The sequence below is a fragment of the Peromyscus maniculatus genome, chromosome 2 (assembly GCF_049852395.1).
Source record: "Peromyscus maniculatus bairdii isolate BWxNUB_F1_BW_parent chromosome 2, HU_Pman_BW_mat_3.1, whole genome shotgun sequence".
Classification (NCBI taxonomy): Eukaryota; Metazoa; Chordata; class Mammalia; order Rodentia; family Cricetidae; genus Peromyscus; species Peromyscus maniculatus.
Window position 1 is genome coordinate 140,281,741 of NC_134853.1, and position 19,246 is coordinate 140,300,986.

General features: G+C 45.9%; 1 protein-coding gene across 2 annotated transcripts; it reads right to left on the minus strand.

Annotated features, from left to right (window-relative positions):
- Positions 1–17,340, minus strand: LOC102909312 (zinc finger protein 69 homolog). 2 transcript variants are annotated; one of them, XM_016005795.3, is made up of 7 exons: positions 17,203–17,340; positions 14,866–15,124; positions 13,225–13,313; positions 7,144–7,270; positions 6,096–6,191; positions 1,213–1,389; positions 1–975 (listed from the first exon to the last, which is right to left on the minus strand). In XM_016005795.3, the coding sequence occupies exons 2-7, from the start codon at positions 14,993–14,995 to the stop codon at positions 257–259; spliced, it is 1,338 nt and encodes a 445-aa protein (XP_015861281.1). In that variant the 5' UTR covers positions 14,996–15,124; positions 17,203–17,340; the 3' UTR covers positions 1–256. The 2 variants fall into 2 exon arrangements, with proteins under 2 accessions (XP_015861281.1, XP_006987310.1); XM_006987248.4 differs by having other exon boundaries at positions 1–1,389.
- Positions 17,341–19,246: the final 1,906 nt, after the last annotated feature.

Here is a 19,246-nt window from a genome sequence, read left to right on the forward strand (position 1 = left end):
TGAATCCATAAAGAAATAATTTATTAATCTACCAGAAATGAGGGGGGAAAGTGAATTTTTCATAATGCTGAATTTATCATTTTATAAAGGTGCCAGACAGTAGGAATCAATAGTAGCATTTATTTATGCTATTGGTAAAATAAAAGTTGCCATTATTAATAATTATCAACTTCTCAAATTTATCTGAGTCCTGAAATTTTAAAGCTTAGAATCACCAGTTTAGAGTTGCTTTTGTTCTCATGTCCTGTATCATTTTTTATACATTATCTTGACAAGAGTTCCTCCTGTGTATTTTATGGTGTCGGCTCAGTGACGAATTATAGCTGAAGGACTTCCCACATTCATTGCACTCATAAGGTTTTTCTCCGGTGTGATGTCTCTGGTGTTTCTTAAAGGATGAATCGTGCCTGTAGGCTTTCCCACATCGGTTGCATTCATAGGCTTTCACTCCTGTATGAACAGTTTTATGGTTGCTAAGGTGTATCCTTTGCCTAAAGGCTTTCCCACATTCCTTACATTTGTAGGGTCTCTCACCAGTGTGGATTCGCTGGTGATGTGTGAGATACGCTCTATGACTAAACGTTTTACAGCAGGAAGTGCATGCATAGGGCTTCTCCCCAGTGTGAATTCTTATGTGTTCACTGAGGTGTCTAATCTGTCGGAAAGTTTTCCCACATTCATGGCAGCTGAAGGGTTTCTCTCCAGAATGAGTCCTCAAGTGTTGGACCAAGCTGATGTTCTGGCTGAAGGCTTTCTGACATTTATCACAGACGAATGGTTTCTCTCCAGTGTGAATTCTATGATGCTGGTTGAGCGATGAGCGATGCCTGAAGGCTTTGCCGCACTCCTCACATCCAAAGGGCTTCTCTCCAGTGTGGATTCTCTGGTGTGTGGTAAGAGATGCGCTCTGACTAAAGGCCCGTCCACACTCCTTACATCTGAAGGGTTTCTCACCAGTGTGAATTCGCATGTGCTCTGTAAGGTGAATAGGTTGTTTGAACATTTTTTCACATATATTACACCCATACAGCCTGGCTCCTATGCAGCTCATTGGACTGTTAGCTGAATCTAATTTATATTTGTTCCTCCTCCTAGCTGGGTTGTATTTATGGTGCTTCTGCTCTAAAATAACATTGGAACCCTCAAGGTGTTCCCCGAATTTGTTCGTTTCTTGGTGTCCCTTTTTGTGGGTCAAGACAACTCGCCTCCCACCTTTCCTACGGGTTTCCTGGTGCCTTTCTAATGTCTCATGGTAGCTGGAGGCTTTTCTCAATGTAGAACAAACAGTGTCCTCCTCCATCAGCCTTTCCATCATGGTGCTTTGAGAGAACTTGAGGGAAGTGTCATTCTCTGCAGCTGACTCCTTGGTTTCTGGTTTCCTTTTCTCATCTGAAAGACAAGGAAAAAAAAGGAATTCACATAACTCATTCATTATGCTTTGAAAAAAACTCAACCACTGGGGCTGGAGAGATGGCTCAGTGGTTAAGAGCACTTGACTGCTTGCTCTTCCAGAGGTCCTGAGTTCAATTCCCAACAACCACATGGTGGCTCACAACCATCTGTAATGGGATCAGATTCCTTCTGGTGTGCATGAAGACAAAGTACTCATATACATGAAATATATGAATAAATAAATCTTTTTAGGGGCTGGAGAGATGGCTCAGAGGTTCTGAGTTCAATTCCCAGCAACCACATGGTGGCTCACAACCATCTGTAATGAGATCTGGTGCCCTCTTCTGGCCATGCAGACACAGCACTGTATACATAATAAGTAAATAAATCTAGAAAAATAAAATAAAATAAAATAAATAAATCTTTTTAAAAAGCAACCACTAGCCGGGTGGTGGTGGCCCACGCCTTTAATCCCAGCACATGGGAAACAGAGGCAGTCAGATCTCTGTGAGTTCGAGGCCAGCCTGGTCTACAGAGCAAGTTCCAGAACAGCTAGGACTGTTACACAGAGAAACACTGTCTCGAAAAATTAAAGGGGGGAAAAACAAACAAACAAACAAACAAAAAAACCAACCACTGTAAGTGTTACAGAATAGAGATTTAGATAACAGTACAGAAAGAAGCATGAGTTTTTTTTTTTTTTTAAGACTTATTTATTTATTAGGTATACAGAAGAGGGTGCCAGATCTCATTACAGATGGTTGTGAGCCACCATGTGGTTGCTGGGAATTGAACTCAGGACCTCTGGAAGAGCAGTCAGTGCTCTTAACCTCTAAGCCATCTCTCTAGCCCATGAGTTTTTTTTGTTTTTGTTTTTGTTTTTGTTTTTTACTGTATTTAGATATTGGTGTAACACTGTAAAGATTTGTCACTGGAATTGGTTTAATAAAACCCTGATTGGCCAGTAACCAGGCAGGAAGTATAGGCAGGGTGACCAAACTAAGGATGATGGGAAGGAGAAGGTCAGAGTCAGGAGTCACTAGCCAGATGCAGAGGGAGCAGGAGACGAATGTGCCATGCTAATAAAGGTACTGCCACATGGCAAAGCATAAATAGAAATGTGGGTTAATTTAAATGTATGAGTTAGTCAGCAACAAGCCTACGCTAACAGTTGAGTATTTATAATTCATATAAGCTTCTGTGTGTTTATTTGGGACCAGGCAGTCGGGACAAGAAATGTCCATTTACAAGATATAGTTATGCAGCCTGGTCAGGCAATAAGAAATGAAATTAAGAAATAGAGAATGGGGCTGTTCAGTTGGTAGTGCTTGCCTAGCTTACATGAAACCCTGCATCACTGAATAAACTAGATGAGATGGCATATGCCTGCAATCCCATCACTCCAGAAGTGGAGGCAGGAAGATCAGAAGTTCAAGACCAGCTTGAGCTATATGAGACCCAATCTCAAAAATAAACAGTAAATTACAAAACAAAAACAAAAACAAAAAAACAATGAGTAGTTTGCATCTGTTTTTATATGTTGTAAAATTTGCAACATTCAATTCTGAGTGTCTCTTTTTTTTTAGTTTTTTTTTTTTTTTTTTTTTTTTTTTTTTTTTTTTTGAGACAGGGCCTCACACAGCCAACGATGCCCCTGAACGCCTGCTCCTCCTGCCTCTACCTGTCAGCTGCTAGCTCTGCATCACACAGTCGGCTTAGCTGTGTTCTAGTAACCCTGAGGAATGACACCGAAGGACTATGCCTTCTAGGATGGAGATGGCTTTAAACTGACAGCTGCTTTTCACAAGCAGTATCAGAAGGATTAGTGAGATGTCACACACACCCCCAGCAGCAGCACAGACACCAGCTCAGAGCCTAGGATCTTAAATAAGAGCACTCACAAGAGCAGTACACTACCATTAACTAAAAGCTGTAATTACTATCTTCTGTTCCCTACAGCTATTAATGTATCTGTGAAATATCATTTATGTAAAGGAAACTTATAAGAAACCCAGAATGGCTGCTGCTGCTATGTTTGAGGTAAATGTCCTTTAAAATTCTGACTAGTTGTTTTAGTTTTTAAATTTTATATTTAATTTTTTGAGACTCAATGGGGAGATTAATTATAATAATTAGAATGCACACAATACATGTATAAAACTGTCAAAAAACAAACTCAATAAAAAAGTTTTAAATTCTGGATAGTTTTCTTTTTTTTTTTAATTTATTTTTATTTTATGTGCATTGGTGTTTTTGCCATGGGTGTAGGGTCCCCTGGAACTGGAATCACAGACAGCCTTGAGCTGCCATGTGGGTGCTAAGAGTTGAACCCGGGTCCTCTGGAAGAGTAGCCAGTGTTCCCAACCACTGAGCCATCCCTCTAGCCCTCTGGCTAGTTTTCTTTTCTTTTCTTTTCTTTTTTCTTTTCCTTTCTTTTTCTTTTGGTTTTTCGAGACAGGGTTTCTCTGTGTAGCTTTGCGCCTTTCCTGGAACTCACTTGGTAGCCCAGGCTGGCCTCGAACTCACAGAGATCCGCCTGGCTATGCCTCCCGAGTGCTGGGATTAAAGGCGTGCGCCACCACTGCCCGGCTAGTTTTCTTACTTAGCAATCATTACACTATTACTAATATTTTAGGTGACATGTTTGTATTCATGGAAGGTATAATTTCCTGTAAGTTCTTTTTTTATTTTTATTTTGGTTTTGGTTTTTTATTTTACAAGACAGAGTTTCTCTGTGTAGCTCTGGATGTCCTGGAACTCACTCTATAGACCAGTCTGGCCTTGAACTCAGAGTTCCACCAGCCTCTGCCTCCCCAAATGCTGGGATTAAAGGTGTGCACCACCACAGAGGCAATAACAAAGTCTGAGTTTAGCAGGCCCTGGGTTCTGGTCCTGGATAGGAGGGGGATGATGGGAAGAAGCCATCTGTGCACCCCATCCAAAGCTGAGGGAGAGAAAATAAGACTGAACTTTGAATTTGGAATTTTGCTATTGCACTGAATTAAAAATTAAATAAATACTTGTTTATCTGAGGTTTTGCTTTTTTAAGATAGGGTCTCAAGCGTCGCAGGCTGGCCTCACTCCTCCTACACAGAGGAGTGTGACGTTAGGGCCTGCCCTCTGTACCACAGTTGCTGGCTTCCCATTTAAAAGCCCTCTACGAGGTCACCTTTAAGAGTCCATCAAGAAACAGGCTAAAAACCAAAACCACAGCAGCCTTCCTCTTTTTCTTCTTGTTGCTTGCTTTGTGGTCCTGGCGTGTGCAGGCAGTTTCCTGCCCCGACAGCCTATGTTAGTCTGAGCATGATCAGTTATGGATGATAAAACCCAGGAGGATGTACAAGCAACTATTATTTATAACAGGGTAAAACAAGTGGCTGACTGCTTAAGATCATTATGAATATTAATTCTGGATATCAAGCAGGGCGTGATGGCTCTTGCCTGTAATCTCAATATTCAGCAAGCTGAGGCAGGAGGATCACCTTGAGTTTGAGGCCAGCCTGGACTACACAGTAATAATATACTGTTTCAAAATCCCTGAAAACAATGAATAAAAGTTTTAAAATATGTCAAAATAGAAATGTTCAAAGTAAAGTGTTACTAACTTAGCAGCAATAAACAAAATATAATTCTAAAAATCTATCATCTATAGTAGCGAGTGTAGGATTTCATGACAAATCTGACACAGGATATGTAATACGTGTAAGACCTTCATGGAGAAAATCCTGAGCCTTTTTCTTTTTTGAGGCAGAGTCTCATGTAAACCAGGCTGGCTTTGAATTCCTGACCCTTCTGCTACTACCTCCGAAATTCCACACTAGAGGCTACACAAACGCTGTGGTCGACATGCACATGTCCATCTCTGTCCGTGCACACAGGCGAGAGATACCTCTAAAACAGCAGGTTGACGCAGCGCTGCTGGGTCATGGGGCAGACGCACCTTCATTTGACGAGGCACACCGAACTGCCTTTCAGTCAGTTCCACTGTTTGCATTCCAGTTAGCGTGAGCGTTCTCAGAACTGAGCATTTTTGCCAGCACTTTAACATGACTGCATTATTTCTTTTAACTTTGCTGATTACTTGTGAGAGAAAGGCTTTTAATTATTTAAATTACATGTTTGTGGGTGCACACATATCACAGCACACGTGGACAGAGGTCAGAGGATAACTTTCAGGAAGTCAGTTCTCTCCTGTCACATTGTGGGTCACAGGGGTCACAGGGGTCACATTCGGGGCTTTAGTCATGGCAGCAAGGAGCTCCGTGTGTCGAGCTGTCTTGCCAACCCTCTTGCAGGACTTTTTATGAAGTTGTTATGAGGAAAATTATATATGAGTTAAAAGGAGAATGAAAACGATAAAATTATAGTGGGAAAAAGAGAAATAAAAGCAAAAGAGAAAAGGATCTGTGCAATGTGATTTGGCACTGAAAAAAGACCCGTTTCAGAGAGACAGCAACGTCTATAAGATGTTTCATGTCAGCCGACCTTCCGGTCCTGTGAGGGGATCTGACTTAACTCTAATGAGGATAAGACTTCTCTCCCTTCTAATTGCGGAGACTCACCAAGGCTTGGGAAGGAAAGGAGCAATGGGGTGCAGTGAGACCTAGTGCAGGCCTGCCAGCGCCCTGAGCCTTCCCCACAGCCTAGGACAACCCCAGCACTCTGGCCTCCCTACCCACAGGGCTCATCTACCCTGGTCTCACCGAAAATGGGATCCTCTGGGCCTTGACTCTCTGCCATCCATGGTCCTTCCCCTTTCTCCAACTGGGAAATCACACGAGGCTTGGAGAGTCGATATCCTGCTCAGAGAGTTAAAGAAGAACTGTGAATGTTGTTGACGCTGCTGTTTAAGAACCGCCCCAGAATTTTGGCCCCAGAATTTTGGTCCAGCTTTTGGTATTCAGGGTTCTGATAACCAAGAGGGTTACATCTTTCTTTCCTAGCTCTACCAAATAAAGTTGTCCCTTAAAGAAGTCATCAGATATGCCCTGGCATGGTCTTCAAAGGAACAAGACATCTCTAACATAGAACCCACAGTCAAAACCCAGTGAACCCCTGACATCAACAGTTTACCAACAATGGCTCTCTTATAATGGGCAGGTTTGTGGAGGAAAGCTGGCATGATGGTTAATTTTTAATTTTCAACTTGACACAACCTTTAATCACCTAGGAAGATTCTTTTTTTTTTTTTTTTTTTTTCAAGACAGGGTTTCTCTGTGTAGCTTTGCGCCTTTTCCTGGAACTCACTTGGTAGCCCAAGCTGGCCTCGAACTCACAGAGATCCGCCTGGCTCTGCCTCCCGAGTGCTGGGATTAAAGGCGTGTACCACCACCACCCGGCAAGAAGATTCTTTTTTAATGTATAATTTTTAAGCTTTTTTTTATTGATTCTTCATGGCTTTCCTGAGAAGATTCTTAATTGAAAAACTGTCTAGATCAAGTTGGTGTGAAAAGCTGTCATAATTAATGAGAGAAGACCTCAGTCCACTGTGGGTGGCACCATTCCCCAGTCTGAGGCTTTGGACTACACCAGAGTAGAGAAAGCTAGCTGAGAGCAAGCAAGCAAAGATGTAGTCCAGCCTTTGCTCTTTACGGTAGATGTGATGCTTAAGTTCTTGCCTCAACTTCCCCAAAGAAATGGACTGGAACTAAAATCATGAGACGAATAAACCTTCTCTTCCCGGAGTTGCTTTTGTGGGGGAATTTTATCACAGCAGTAGAGATGAAATGAGAAAGGCCGGTCGGTCCTCACCCACGGACACCAGGTTTCTGTAGTTCTCCAGCATCACCTCCCGATACAAATCCCGGTAGGCAGGAGCCAGCTGTGCCCACTCTTCCTGGGAGAAGTCCACAGCTATGTCCTTGAAAGTCAATGCTTCCTAGAATGGCAAACAGTCAGTGTGAGCCAGTCCACCCCAGACAGCCTCAGGAGCTCTGGCAGTGTTCTAAGTTCAGAGGGATTCCACACCAGTTTCGCCAAGAGTAGCTGCTGGGTCTGTCTAGAGACTGTTATAAGTGACTAAGGATACAGGACCGGAAAAAAATATATGAAAAAGTGAGAAAGCCAGTGAGAGTCGAGGTGATCGTCTCTTTGGGGAGCTGTGGAAGTAGGGGAGGTACTGTTTGGCCGGAGGCAGATTCAGTGGGGGAGGGTCATGTGAGAAGCTGAGGGAAGAAGATTCTAGAATGGTCCCAAAGGCCTCAGACTGAACATCTGTCTGAGGACCCAGAACAGCATGGATGGAGGCAGCTTTGGGACGGGGGAGAACAGAGGAGAGCAGGGACGGGAGGGCGGGGAAGGAGGTGATTTTGCCTTCACACTCAGCGTCCCTAATACCTACATATGCATTTGTTCGTTTTTCTTGAAAAAGTTTAAATTAGCATACACAGTGTTAGGTTTCCTTGTGGCTTTTTAAAACAAAATTTGTTTTTGTTGGTTCCCCAGCCTTCTTCGGCCTGGTGCCCCTGAATCCCACTTGTTCCCTTCCTTGCCCACCCACAGCCTCCTTCCCACGTTCACGTCACCCAGCGTCGCTGCCCCCTCCCACTTCAACATCTTCGTCCCTCTCATCTCCTTGCGGCTTCCCACACTCCCCACCCACACACAGACACGCAGACATTCTTCGTTAGGATCCACACAGGAGAGACCATGAGGTATTTGTCTTTCTGAGTCTGCTCCCCTGACTTTATACAATTCCCAGATCCATCCACTGTCCTGAAAATGTCACGACTTCATTTTTCTTTACAGCTTGATAAAGTTCCATTGTGTGCACACCACATCTGCATTAGCCATCAAATGCAGCGGTGAGTTTCTCTGGTCCCACCTGGCCCCGAGGTCCTGCAGCCACTTATACAATAATTACTCAGAGGCTTAAATTAATTACCAACTGTATGCCCTATGGCAGGCATCTTGCTAGCTAGCTCTTTCATCTTAAATTACCCCGGTCCTATTCACCTGTGTATCGCCACGTGTTCCGTGGCTTTACCTGCGTCCCATGTCCCATTCCATGTTGCTTCTTGGATGGTGGGTTGGCATCTCCTTTCTTTCCTTCCTTCCTTACTCTTTCTCCTTTCATTATCTCTCTAGGATTTTCCCACCTTCCATCCTGCCCTGCCATAGGCCCAATGCAGCTTTATTTATCAACTAATCAGAGCAACACATATTCACAGTGTACAGAGAGGCATCCCACAGCAATCCGCAGGCTGATGGGCAGCAAGGCTGGTTCCATTTTCTTGCTACTGTGAATAGTACAGCAGTAAGTATGGATGTGCAGAGTGTCTTTGTGGTTGAATACAGGGCTCTCTGGTATGTGCCCAGGAGTATAGTGCAGTCTTATTTGAATTTTTTTTTTTTGAGAAAACTCCATACTGACTTCGATAATGGCTGTGTTCACAAGCAGTGTGTAAGGGTTCCTTCTCCCTACATCCTCACGAGCATTTGTTGCCTCTTTTCTTGATGACGACAGCCATTCTGACTTCAGTGAGATGGAATCTCAAAGTCGCTTGTTTGTTCGTTTTTGTTTAAGGTTTATTTATGTGTATGAGTCTTTTTCCTACATGCATGCATGTGAACCACATGTGTGCCTGGTGCACTAGGAGGTTAGAAGAGGGCATTGGATCCCAGGAACTGGAGTTACATACAGATGGTTAGGAGCCACGTGTGGGTGCTGGGAAGTGAACCCGGGTCTTTTGCAAGAGCAGCAAATGTCACTGTCACTTAAGGTAGACTAGACTGACAGAGACAAGGTCGCAGAGCTGGATTCACAGGACTGCACCACCACAGGACTTTTAAAAAGTAGCCAAAACTCATTATAAGACCAAAATGGAACCCTAAAAAAGTATTCGATCCCAAAGAAGTTGTAGAAGACGAACAAAGGAACAAATACAAACAGGACAGAGAAAGAAGCCACCACATCAACACCCATGTGTGAGCGGACTAAACCAGCACGCGCCGGCTACCTAAGGTCAGACTGGAGACAGGCTCAAAGGGGGAAGGGCTGTGCACAAACCAAGGGGGGAAACTGGAGAGCCAAGTTCAAGTGGGCTGCAGGCCAAGGCGCCCTGCTGGACTTTAAAACGGGGGCCTCTCAACCTGTGGGTCGCATACCAGAGACTTACATTACGATTCATAACAGCAGCAAAATGACAGTTGTGAAGGAGCAACGAAAAATAATTTTATGGCTGGGGCTCACCACAACATAAGGAAGCGTATTAAAGGGTCGCAGCGTTAGGAAGGTTGAGAACCACTGCTTTAAAAAGAAGCGCACTTCAGATAAGACTGAGCAGGTTCAGGGTGGGGTGGCTGTAATCGGATGGCTGTTGCGTAATGCTAAGAAGGTCTGTTTAAGGAGAGAGCCCAAGGCCAGGCAGGGTTGTGCACACCTTTAATGCCAGCACTCAGGAGGCAGAGGCAGGCGATCTCTGTGAGTTTGAGGCAGCCTGGCCTACAGCGTGAGTTCCAGGACAGCCAGGGCTACATAGACAGACCCTGCCTCAGAATACAACAACGAAAAAGACAGTCCAAAGTGTTTGTTTCAGACAGGAGAAACTTCAAAGGAAGCATAAGTGATTTTCCTCAAGCCCAAATTTCAATAGAACCTATTTTCTTCTAAATAATACTACTAATTAATAATAAACAAAACTGTCAGAACTAAAGAGACAGATAGACAACAAAACAAAACAAAACAAACACCTAACCACAAGACAAAAACAAGCCCCAAGCCACTGAATTGTGCATCTCATATTATTTTCACTGAAAATGCTTCTGATTCCAAGAAATTCTCTTTAAAAAAAAAGTGGGTTTTTTTTGTTGTTGTTGTTGTTTTTTTTTTTTTTTTTTGAGACAGGGTTTCTCTTTATAGACCTGGCTGTTCTGGAACTTGCTTTGTAGACCAGGCTGGCCTTGAAGTCAAAGATCCATTTGCCTCTTAAGGCATGTACCACCATGCCCAGCTTACAGGCAATTTTGAGTCAGCCAACATGGATGTTAGGATCAAACTCAGGTCCTCTGCAAGAGCAGTGCATTGCTTTTAATCACTGAGCCTTCTCTCCAGGTCTCCAAAAATCTCCTAGTAAATATTTGTTTGTTTTTTTTTTAAGATTTATTTCTCTACTGTATGTGTATGTGTGCACCTGAGTGTATGTATGTACACCATGTACATGCAGGTGCCCATGAGGCCAGAGGTGTTGGATCCAACTGGAGTTGAAGTTATAGGTGGTTATGAGCTGTCTGATGTGAGTGCTGGGAGTCAACCTGAGTCCTCTGGAAGAGCAGCAAGTGCTCTTCACCACTGAGCCAACTCTCCAGCCCCTGTAAGTATTTCTTTATACCTATTCCAGAATTTCCTTCTGTCCCAACAAAACTTCTGTCAGGCAGTGATGACCTACTTGTGACACAATTCCCCAAATGGTTCTGGATTCTTTTGTTTCCTATTCACCTGGGGAAGGTGTGGTCTATGTGGCCTGGCCACTTTTTTCTCTATCCACCTCTCATGTGGCTGTTTTTAATACTATACCAATGGTCACAGTCATGCACACAGATCACTAGGAACCTTGGAATATACTTCTCGCTTACACATTTGATGGTTATGATTTATGTTAGAAACTGCTTTTCCAATCTGTTGTGCATGTATGTGTGTGTAGCATATGAACACATGTGCAGGTGTGTGTACCTGTGCTGTGGGCCGCAGGAATATATCATAAGAACTCAGCTGGTTATGGCAAAGTCACTACCTGGAGGAATCAGGGAATTCCTCCAGAGGAAGCCAAAGTCCAAGGAGTTTTTGGTGTTACTTGGCTTGTTATATATCAGCTGTCTTCTGTTATGAAAATCATGTGTACCTTCATAGTTTTCCCAATTGACTCTTCCCTAAGAAGGGCTAACAGTGTGGACTGATCACTCTCTGGACATACACATTCCAGGTATTTGGAGAACAGCCTCAGGAAAGGCTTCCTCTGGATTCTGATATCTCCCTTGGCCACTTTCAAGGACTAGCAGTAGTAACAGTCCAAATGCAAGTCTCCTAATTTAAGATAAATTCCACAAGGAGACACCGCCTAGGTCAGGTGAACGTTAAGTAATAGTTTTACACAATTTTGCTTGGACCCTCCTTTCTTACACCCTTACTAACTTTATAGACCTCTAACTGCTTACCTAACCACTTCTAGGAATATTTAGATAACCTTCTGTGCTGACAGCTATGCTCAGCCAGAACCCCAGTTCAAGCCTCCCTGTAATTATCATCATTGGCAGCATCTGGCCAGGTCCATCCCCAGATGGAGGAAAGTACTTTACCAGAGATACCTCTGTACTCTAAGAACAGACTTAAGCATCCAGGCTACCTGTTTGAGAAGGCCTGGCAGATGTGCCAATTAAGCTTTACTTCCTCCTTTCCCAAACCTTACCTCTAGTTCCAGATCTCCCTTTAACTATCACCAGAGGCATCTAGCTGTATACAGGTTGCCTAGTAACTGAGCACACTTTCCCCCACCCTGCAGAAAAACGGCAGATAGCTTGGACAGATAGGAGCCACAGGAAAAAAGAAGGCAGTTTTATTTTCTCCCATTGACCTAGCAAGTTATAGATTCTTAACATTTTTTACTAATCATATTTAAGACTATAGTTGAGCACATAAGATCCCTCTTCTTAGATATTACCCGAATTTAGCCTTTAGTTAATTCATTTCCCCATTGGTCACTTCCCTTTGGGGTTGCAAATGATAATTACCGGTTATTGCCTCTCAATGTGATTCTTATCACCCCTCCGTTTGACCCTGGAAGCCTGGCTTTATATACCAGGACTTCTAGGGCAAGAGGACAGAGAAGAGAAAAGAGAATGGAAGAACTAGATGGGTAAGAACTTGAGAGGAACAAACTGAGACAGGGAAGAACTAGATTGAAGGGCTAGAAGAGAGGATTAGAGGAACGAGTTGGAAGATGAGGAAGAGCCAGATGGGGAAGTACTAGCTGGGTAAGAACAAGGTGAAAAGGACCTAGATGAGGCAGAATTAAGACGAGAGAATTAAGATTGAACTTAGAAGGAGTAATAGATAGAGAAATCAGGCAAGAATGGAGCTGGGCACAAGAACAGAACTGAAGCTGTGTATAAAGGATGTTATGCCAGAGGAATTAAAGCAAGTGGACGATAGAGCTTGGTGTGCTGAGATTCTATTTCCTGAGAATAGTCCTGGCCGTTAGTAGTTCTCTCTCCTGAGCCCCTGGGATGTAGACTATTAAGGCTGGTCCCGCTAATACTACACAAGACACCTGTGTCTGCAGAGGTGGAACATAAGGAGGGCACTGGGTGTCCTCCATCATGTCGCCTTATTCCGTTGAGGCAGTTTCTCTCTGAACCTGAAGCTTGGTTTCTTCAGCGAGGCTGGCAAACAGCAAGCCCCAGAGACCCTCTTATCTCCACCCCCTCAGCACTGGGGATACAAGCACACCCAGACTGTTATGCCGAGGCTGGGATTGGAACTCAGGTCCTCACCAGTGCGCAGCAAGCACTCCCAGCCAGGGAGCCCTCTCTCCAACGCTTTGGTTCTTTTACTGATGTTTATCTTAGACGGTTTCTGTCGGTTTGGAGCTGGGGTGGAACGGTATCGCTCTCTTTGCTTTCTACTCTGAAATTAGGACAATGTTCATTTCTGATGAAGTCACTGTAAAAATGGACACTGCCACCACAGAACTCTAATTATTTCTATGTAAGGAACTTGTATGGAACTCGCCAGATTGAATTATTGGTCTTAACCTACTTCCACTTCTCAAGAAGACAGTTTCCATCCCTAAAATCTAAGAAGGAATGTGAGGAAAATGATAGGAAACTCCACCACACCTGGGATTCCGCTGCAGGGACGCTGGGGCTCACGCCATCCGATAAACGTTCTCGTTGGCTCCCATCATCAGGACCATGGGATATCGGAGCTGTAGAAGGAGAAAAACCACCAGGTGTGTGCCTTCCCAGATCACCAAACAGAAAAACTGCCCCCAGGCCCACTGGCAGGGGCTCCTTCCCCACACACTCACAAAGCACAGGTAGCCTTGGCTGGCCTGGAACTTGTGAGACCTGCCTGCCTCGGCCTCGGCCTCGGCCTCCTGAGCACTGGGACTTAAGCTTTCCACACCACTCGGGGCTTGTTCTTCTTTTTAGACAGGGTCTCACTCTGTCACTCAGGCTGGCCTCAGCCACCCACTCGGCTTGGCACCACATTCTTAACCTTTGATTAGGCTGAGCATTCCCCACTCTATGGTTCACTCTGTGACCAACTCCTTAAGGTACAGATTATTCTATCCCTTCTCCCAAAAAACAAAAAACAAAAAAAACTAAGACACTCTTCTAGACCTGATTCAGTGGTATCTGCCTTGGGGAAATGTCTTAGTACATGCAGTCAGAGGACAGCTTCCTGCCCACTGTATGCCGAAGAACTCTTTTAAGGCTATCTGCTACTATTTTTATCTCTATGTGTCTATCTCATCAATTAGTAATAAGCATTCAAGATAATTATTCATGCCAGGCATGGTGGCACCCACCTCTAATCTCTGCAATCAGGAGGTGGAAGCAGGAGGGTAAAGAGTTCAAAGACCAGCCTCTGCTACATAGCAAGTTGGAGGTCAGGAGACACAGACAAAACACCATTACCAACAACCAAGATAGGGAATTATTCTTTTTTCTTTCATCTGTTAAGATGCTTAGTCAAAGCCCCTCAGCTAGGTCATAAAAAACAACAACAAAACCAAACACTTGGCTGAATACAAAGCATTATGGATGTGAATGAAGAGATCACATGAGACATTCACTCCTCTCCCCAACTACTTTGAACAGACTAAGACTTGGGCATGTCTTAAAGGAATTGGCAACTGGGCTGGAGAGATGGCTCAGCGGTTAAGAGCACTGGCTGCTCTGTCAGAGGTCCTGAGTTCAATTCCCAGCAACCACATGGTGGCTCACAACCATCTGTAATGGGATCTCATGCCCTCTTCTGGCAGCAGGTATGCATGCAGACAGAACACTATAATAAATAAATCGTAAAAACAACAACAAAAAGGAACTGACAACTTAGGAGAAATGAGAGCAGTCAGACATTTCCATCCTGCCACTCAGAGGAAGACAATGACAAAAAGATTAATGCTTGTCAAAGACACTGACTAGAGTCCAGATGCCCAGGAGCTTTGCAGAAAACCTGAGACTCGGGACAGAGTCTTTGATTCTCCAGTTCTGAGTCAGATTCCCATACTCAGGAACCTGGTGGCGGGGGTAGGGAGGGGGTATGGTGAGGGTGGGGTGGTATCCTGTGGCCAGCCCATCTTCCTGTTGTATATATTGCATCTGGGGATGGGAAATGTAAGTGGTGCATAGTAAAAGTCACCAGGAGCCCAGAATTTCCTTCACAAATATTCCAACCCCCAAATCAAACATGTGCCCCACATAGACCTTCTTATCCCTAACTTATCCCCAAAGGACCACCGCTGTTCTCACCTTCTCCTTCAAACATTTTTGTCACATCTTCCCACAGGGGCACCCCCTCCTTGGTCTTCCCAGGATGATGGTTCAACTTCATCCAGGTGCTGGCCTCGGTGGACAGGGTGATCAGGAGCTGCTGAGGCATGATGGCGCCCACCTAACTGGGGGTGGCAGCTTCTGGTGGGGAAACTGCTGGAACTTTTGATGACAGGCTTCTCAGGTGTAGGGTCCTCCTCAGATGGTAAGCTTCTACCCACCAAAGTTTGTTGAGACCCTGAAACATCAGAGACCAGCGTGACTCGAAGAACTCTGGAAACAGACGGTGTTTCTTTGGGAGAGTCCTGTGAGCTGGTTTGAGACCTTTGTGTTCGTTCTCTCTCTCTCTCTCTCTCTCTCTCTCTCTCTCTCTCTCTCTCTCTCTCTCTCTCCCTTCTTTTCTTTTTTGGAGACGGGGTTTCTTTGTGTGGCCCTAGAACTCACAGAGATCCACCTGCATCTCCCTCCTGAGTGCTGGGACTAAAGGTGTACACCACCACCACCTGGCTGAAAACTTTATCTATTCATTTATTTGTCTGTGTGCTTGTGCCACGTGCCCGGTGGAGATCACAGGACAACTTATGGGAGTCCATTTTCTCCTTCCACCACGTGGGTCACAGGCACTGGACTCAGGTTGTAAGGCATGGCAGGCAACCTTCCCTACTGAGCCATCCCACTAATCCACTCTCCAGGAACAAAAGGCAAGAGAGATGCAATCCAGCATCTGTGAGTTCGAGGCCAGCCTGGTCTACACAGTGAGTTCCAGGACCCTGACTCGAAAAACCAAAAAAGAGAGAAAAAAAGAAAAGAAAGACATGATCCAGAGCACCCATCATACAGCCAGAAGTCCAGAAATGTATTTATAACTGCAAAAGGCCTATAAGATTTGGCATCGATATTGAAATAACAGTGTCCTGGATACAGAAGTACCCTTCAACTCCAAACACACAGATAGAGAGACAAGCACCCCAAAATGTACAAATGTCCACACACTCTGACCTGACTTCCTACCTGGTAAGCTGCATGCTCCTTCTGTCTGCTTACATATTTGGAGTCAAGAAAGAATCTTTGATGTCAGAACCCTGAGACCTGTACATAAAGCTCTAAAGCATTTCAAGTCTGGGCTTCTGTTTCCCGGTCTATAAAATGAGGATGGTAACTGTAACTGCACAGGAATGTGGTGCTGAGACAATGTTAGGTCTTCAGCAAACTCTTAAGTTAATAATTAAAACCTTTTCATTTTAAAGCTGTACAATAAGTAGCATCATCTTGATTTTTAAAAATTTACATGTGCTTATTTGTGTGTGTGTGTGTGTGTGTGTGTGTGTGTGTGTGTGTGTGTGTGTGTGTGTGTGTAGGCCACACAACTTTTGAGTCGATTCTCTGTTTCCACCAGGATTGAACTCAGGGCATTAGACTTGGCTGCAAAAGCCTTTACCGGCTGAGCCATCTTCGCCAGCCCCATGGCGTCATCTTTTAAAGTTATTTAAAACAAAACAAAACAAAACAAAAAACTAGAAAGCTGAACTTAAAGTTCAGCTTGAGTATCTCGGTCGGGCAGCGGTGGCTGACGCCTTTAATTCCAGCACTCGGGAGGCAGGTGGATCTCTGTGAGTTCGAGGCCAGCCTGGTCTACAGAGCGAGATCCAGGACAGGCACCAAAACTACACAGAGAAACCCTGTCTCAAAAATCCAGGGGAAAAAAAGTTCAGCTTGAGTATCTCAGTTGATAAGACAACTCACACAGCTGCATACTGGTACCAGCAAACAGCAACCGACATCATCACGCACCCAAGATGCCGAGCAGCCAGAGAAATAAATCCTCCTTTCAGAAATAATTAAAACTGACAGAGGGGTACGTGCTCCCACGGAACTCGAATGGAAAAAAAAAAAAACAACGGTATGTCAAGTACAACCAGAACCATTGCAGAACTGACCGTAGCAGCAAATTTGGAAACAACCCAAACCCATCATCCGCATCGCCCATTCAGCGACGAATAGTTGCTGATACCGGGTACCCGGTCCAGGGGATCTGAGAGCCCAAAAGCAGCTCTTCTCATGCCACGGGGGTTGGGCAGCTCTTTGAAGTCTGGGGGAGGGGAGGGAAAGGTGAATGACTGAGTGTCCAAGGAGACCGGAGCTGGTAGCAATAGCCCCAATACGTAAAAAGTCTCGTTACCAAGTGCAGAAACTTTCAGCTGTTCTTTCCGAAGCAGCTGACAATCACAGAAGCTTGCTGGAACCCATCCTCGGAACCTCGCAGCTAGCCAGTCACCCCGACCAGCCCTCAGTCCGGCAGCGGGGCTGCCTACTCACCGGAGGAGATCTGGAGCAGCCCCGGGCGGCGCGGATCCGTTCCCGCCAGCCTTCCACGCTCACACCGCGGCGCCCAGCGCGCACCGAGACTTCCGTGGGGACGCAGGGTACCGTCGGTCTCGGGACTGGACACCGGCTCCTCCCGCTTCTCCCCCGCTGCACCCAGGAGCGAGGCTCGGCGCGGAGGCCGTGCTACCCGAGCATCTCCTGCTCCAGCCGAGGACGCCCGGCGCCGCCGCGGTCCAGATGCCAGAGTGCGGCCGTCTCACCCCGCCCCTAAGGCCCCTGCGTGGGCCCAGCGCCTCCACCCGGGACCCGCCCACCCCACGCCGCCCGCGCCGGCGCCCTGCCCGTGGCTCCGCCCTCCCGGCTGCCTAGCGACCCAGATCCCGGAAGCCGGAAGCCGCCGGTGGCTGCTAGAGCCAGGGGCGGTGCCCGGCGGAGCAACCGGCGCCTGCTCAGGGTCTCCGGGGCCCGGGTAGCCCGGCCGGTCTTCCTGGGGAAGCCGCTTCTCCGTCATTCTTTCATTCTTCTTCGGGCTCCAGGATGCAGCCTTAAATAGCAAGCAGTTCCTGCCTTCTCCTAACCTCATTCTGGTCAAATCGATAAGTAGAAAAGTAAATAGACGACAACCCAAATGGCAACAGGGACCTAGAAAACAATAAACTTAAAAAAAAAAAATCCGGGGTATATATTTTTAATGCCCCTAAAGGCATGCATTAGGTTGCTAAGGCTGCCTTAAAAAAACACCGCACACCGGGTGACTTCAACAATAGAATGTGTTTTCTCACGGTCTTGGAGGCTAGGGCCCCTTTCTTCCTATATTCTCACGGGGTGTCTCCTGTGTGCCTGCCCCTGGGGGAAGCGCCTGGTGTCTCTAGGACCCACGTCCCTCTTAAAAGACGCCAGTTCGACTGGATTAGCCTTCCTCAGTGCCTCATTTTGACTTATCTGTGTAAGGTTAGTCAACATAGAAAACAAAACCGAACCCATTCGAAGCTATCTGAGAGATGGTGAGATGGGAGAGACTGACCAGAGCCCAAACTGGAAAGGCAGCATCCAGAAAGTTAGTCCACGTTGGAATCGGCTTTTGCCCAGCTAGCTGGAAAACAGAACTTTGGTTCTGCGCTCAGAGAAGAGGAGGGGAAAGGCTAACAGAGTTGGGATGGACATTAGGAGATCCTCTTTACCTGACTAGGACCTCAAAGAGCTGGCTATTCCCTTAAGGAGGTGGTGGTTGTTTGCGGGGAGGGGGCCTTGAAGTGGAACAACGTGGGAGTACTTTCCAAGCTGCAAAAATTTTCCTGTCTCGGGCTGTGATCTAAGTTCAAGGTTATCTCTGAGTGTCCATTGAGTTGAAGACAGTGGCACTTGGGCTATTAATGAATTTGCAGAGAGAGAGAGAGAGAGAGAGAGAGAGAGAGAGAGAGAGAGAGAGAGAGAGAGAGAGAGAGAGAGAGAGGGGGAGAGGGGGAGAGGGGGAGAGGGGGAGAGGGGGAGAGGGGGAGAGGGGGAGAGGGGGAGAGGGGGAGAGGGAGAGAGGAGAGGGAGAGGGAGAGGGAGAGGGAGAGGGAGAGGGAGAGGGAGAGGGAGAGGGAGAGGGAGAGGGAGAGGGAGAGGGAGAGGGAGAGGGAGAGGGAGAGGGAGAGGGAGAGAGAGGGAGGGAGGGAGAGAGAGAGAGAGAGAGAGAGAGAGAGAGAGAGAGAGAGAGAGAGAGAGAGAGAGAGAGAGAGAGAAACCGGCAGTTGAGAGTTTATTCAACACACTGCTGTACAACGGCACACGGTGCTTCTGGAGAAGGGATAGCATGGCTGAGAGGGAGTGGGAGGCCTTTGAAAAGCCGGTAAAACTAGTTTTAGTTTTATCTCCTGGGCCAGTTTGTGTGGGTGATGTCCATACCTAAGGGACCAGCTGGCTTCTATCCTGTCATCTGTTTCACAGCACTAGTTACTTCCTGGTCAGACACCATGTGTCATTCAGAGGTAGCCTCCAAATGCTTGTAGAAGACATTACGATTCATTATTGGTTCCCCACAGAGTCTGAT

Excerpts from the sequence above, each read along its gene's own strand:
- LOC102909312 (XM_006987248.4), bottom strand. The coding sequence starts at position 14,995 with ATGCCTCAGCAGCTCCTGATCACCCTGTCCACCGAGGCCAGCACCTGG. Across the intron at positions 6,192-7,143 it reads CAGAAACCTGGTGTCCGTGG|GATATCGACTCTCCAAGCCT; the intron begins GTGAGGACCGAC and ends CTCTCTGAGCAG. Across the intron at positions 1,390-6,095 it reads CCCAGAGGATCCCATTTTCG|ATGAGAAAAGGAAACCAGAA; the intron begins GTGAGACCAGGG and ends CTTGTCTTTCAG.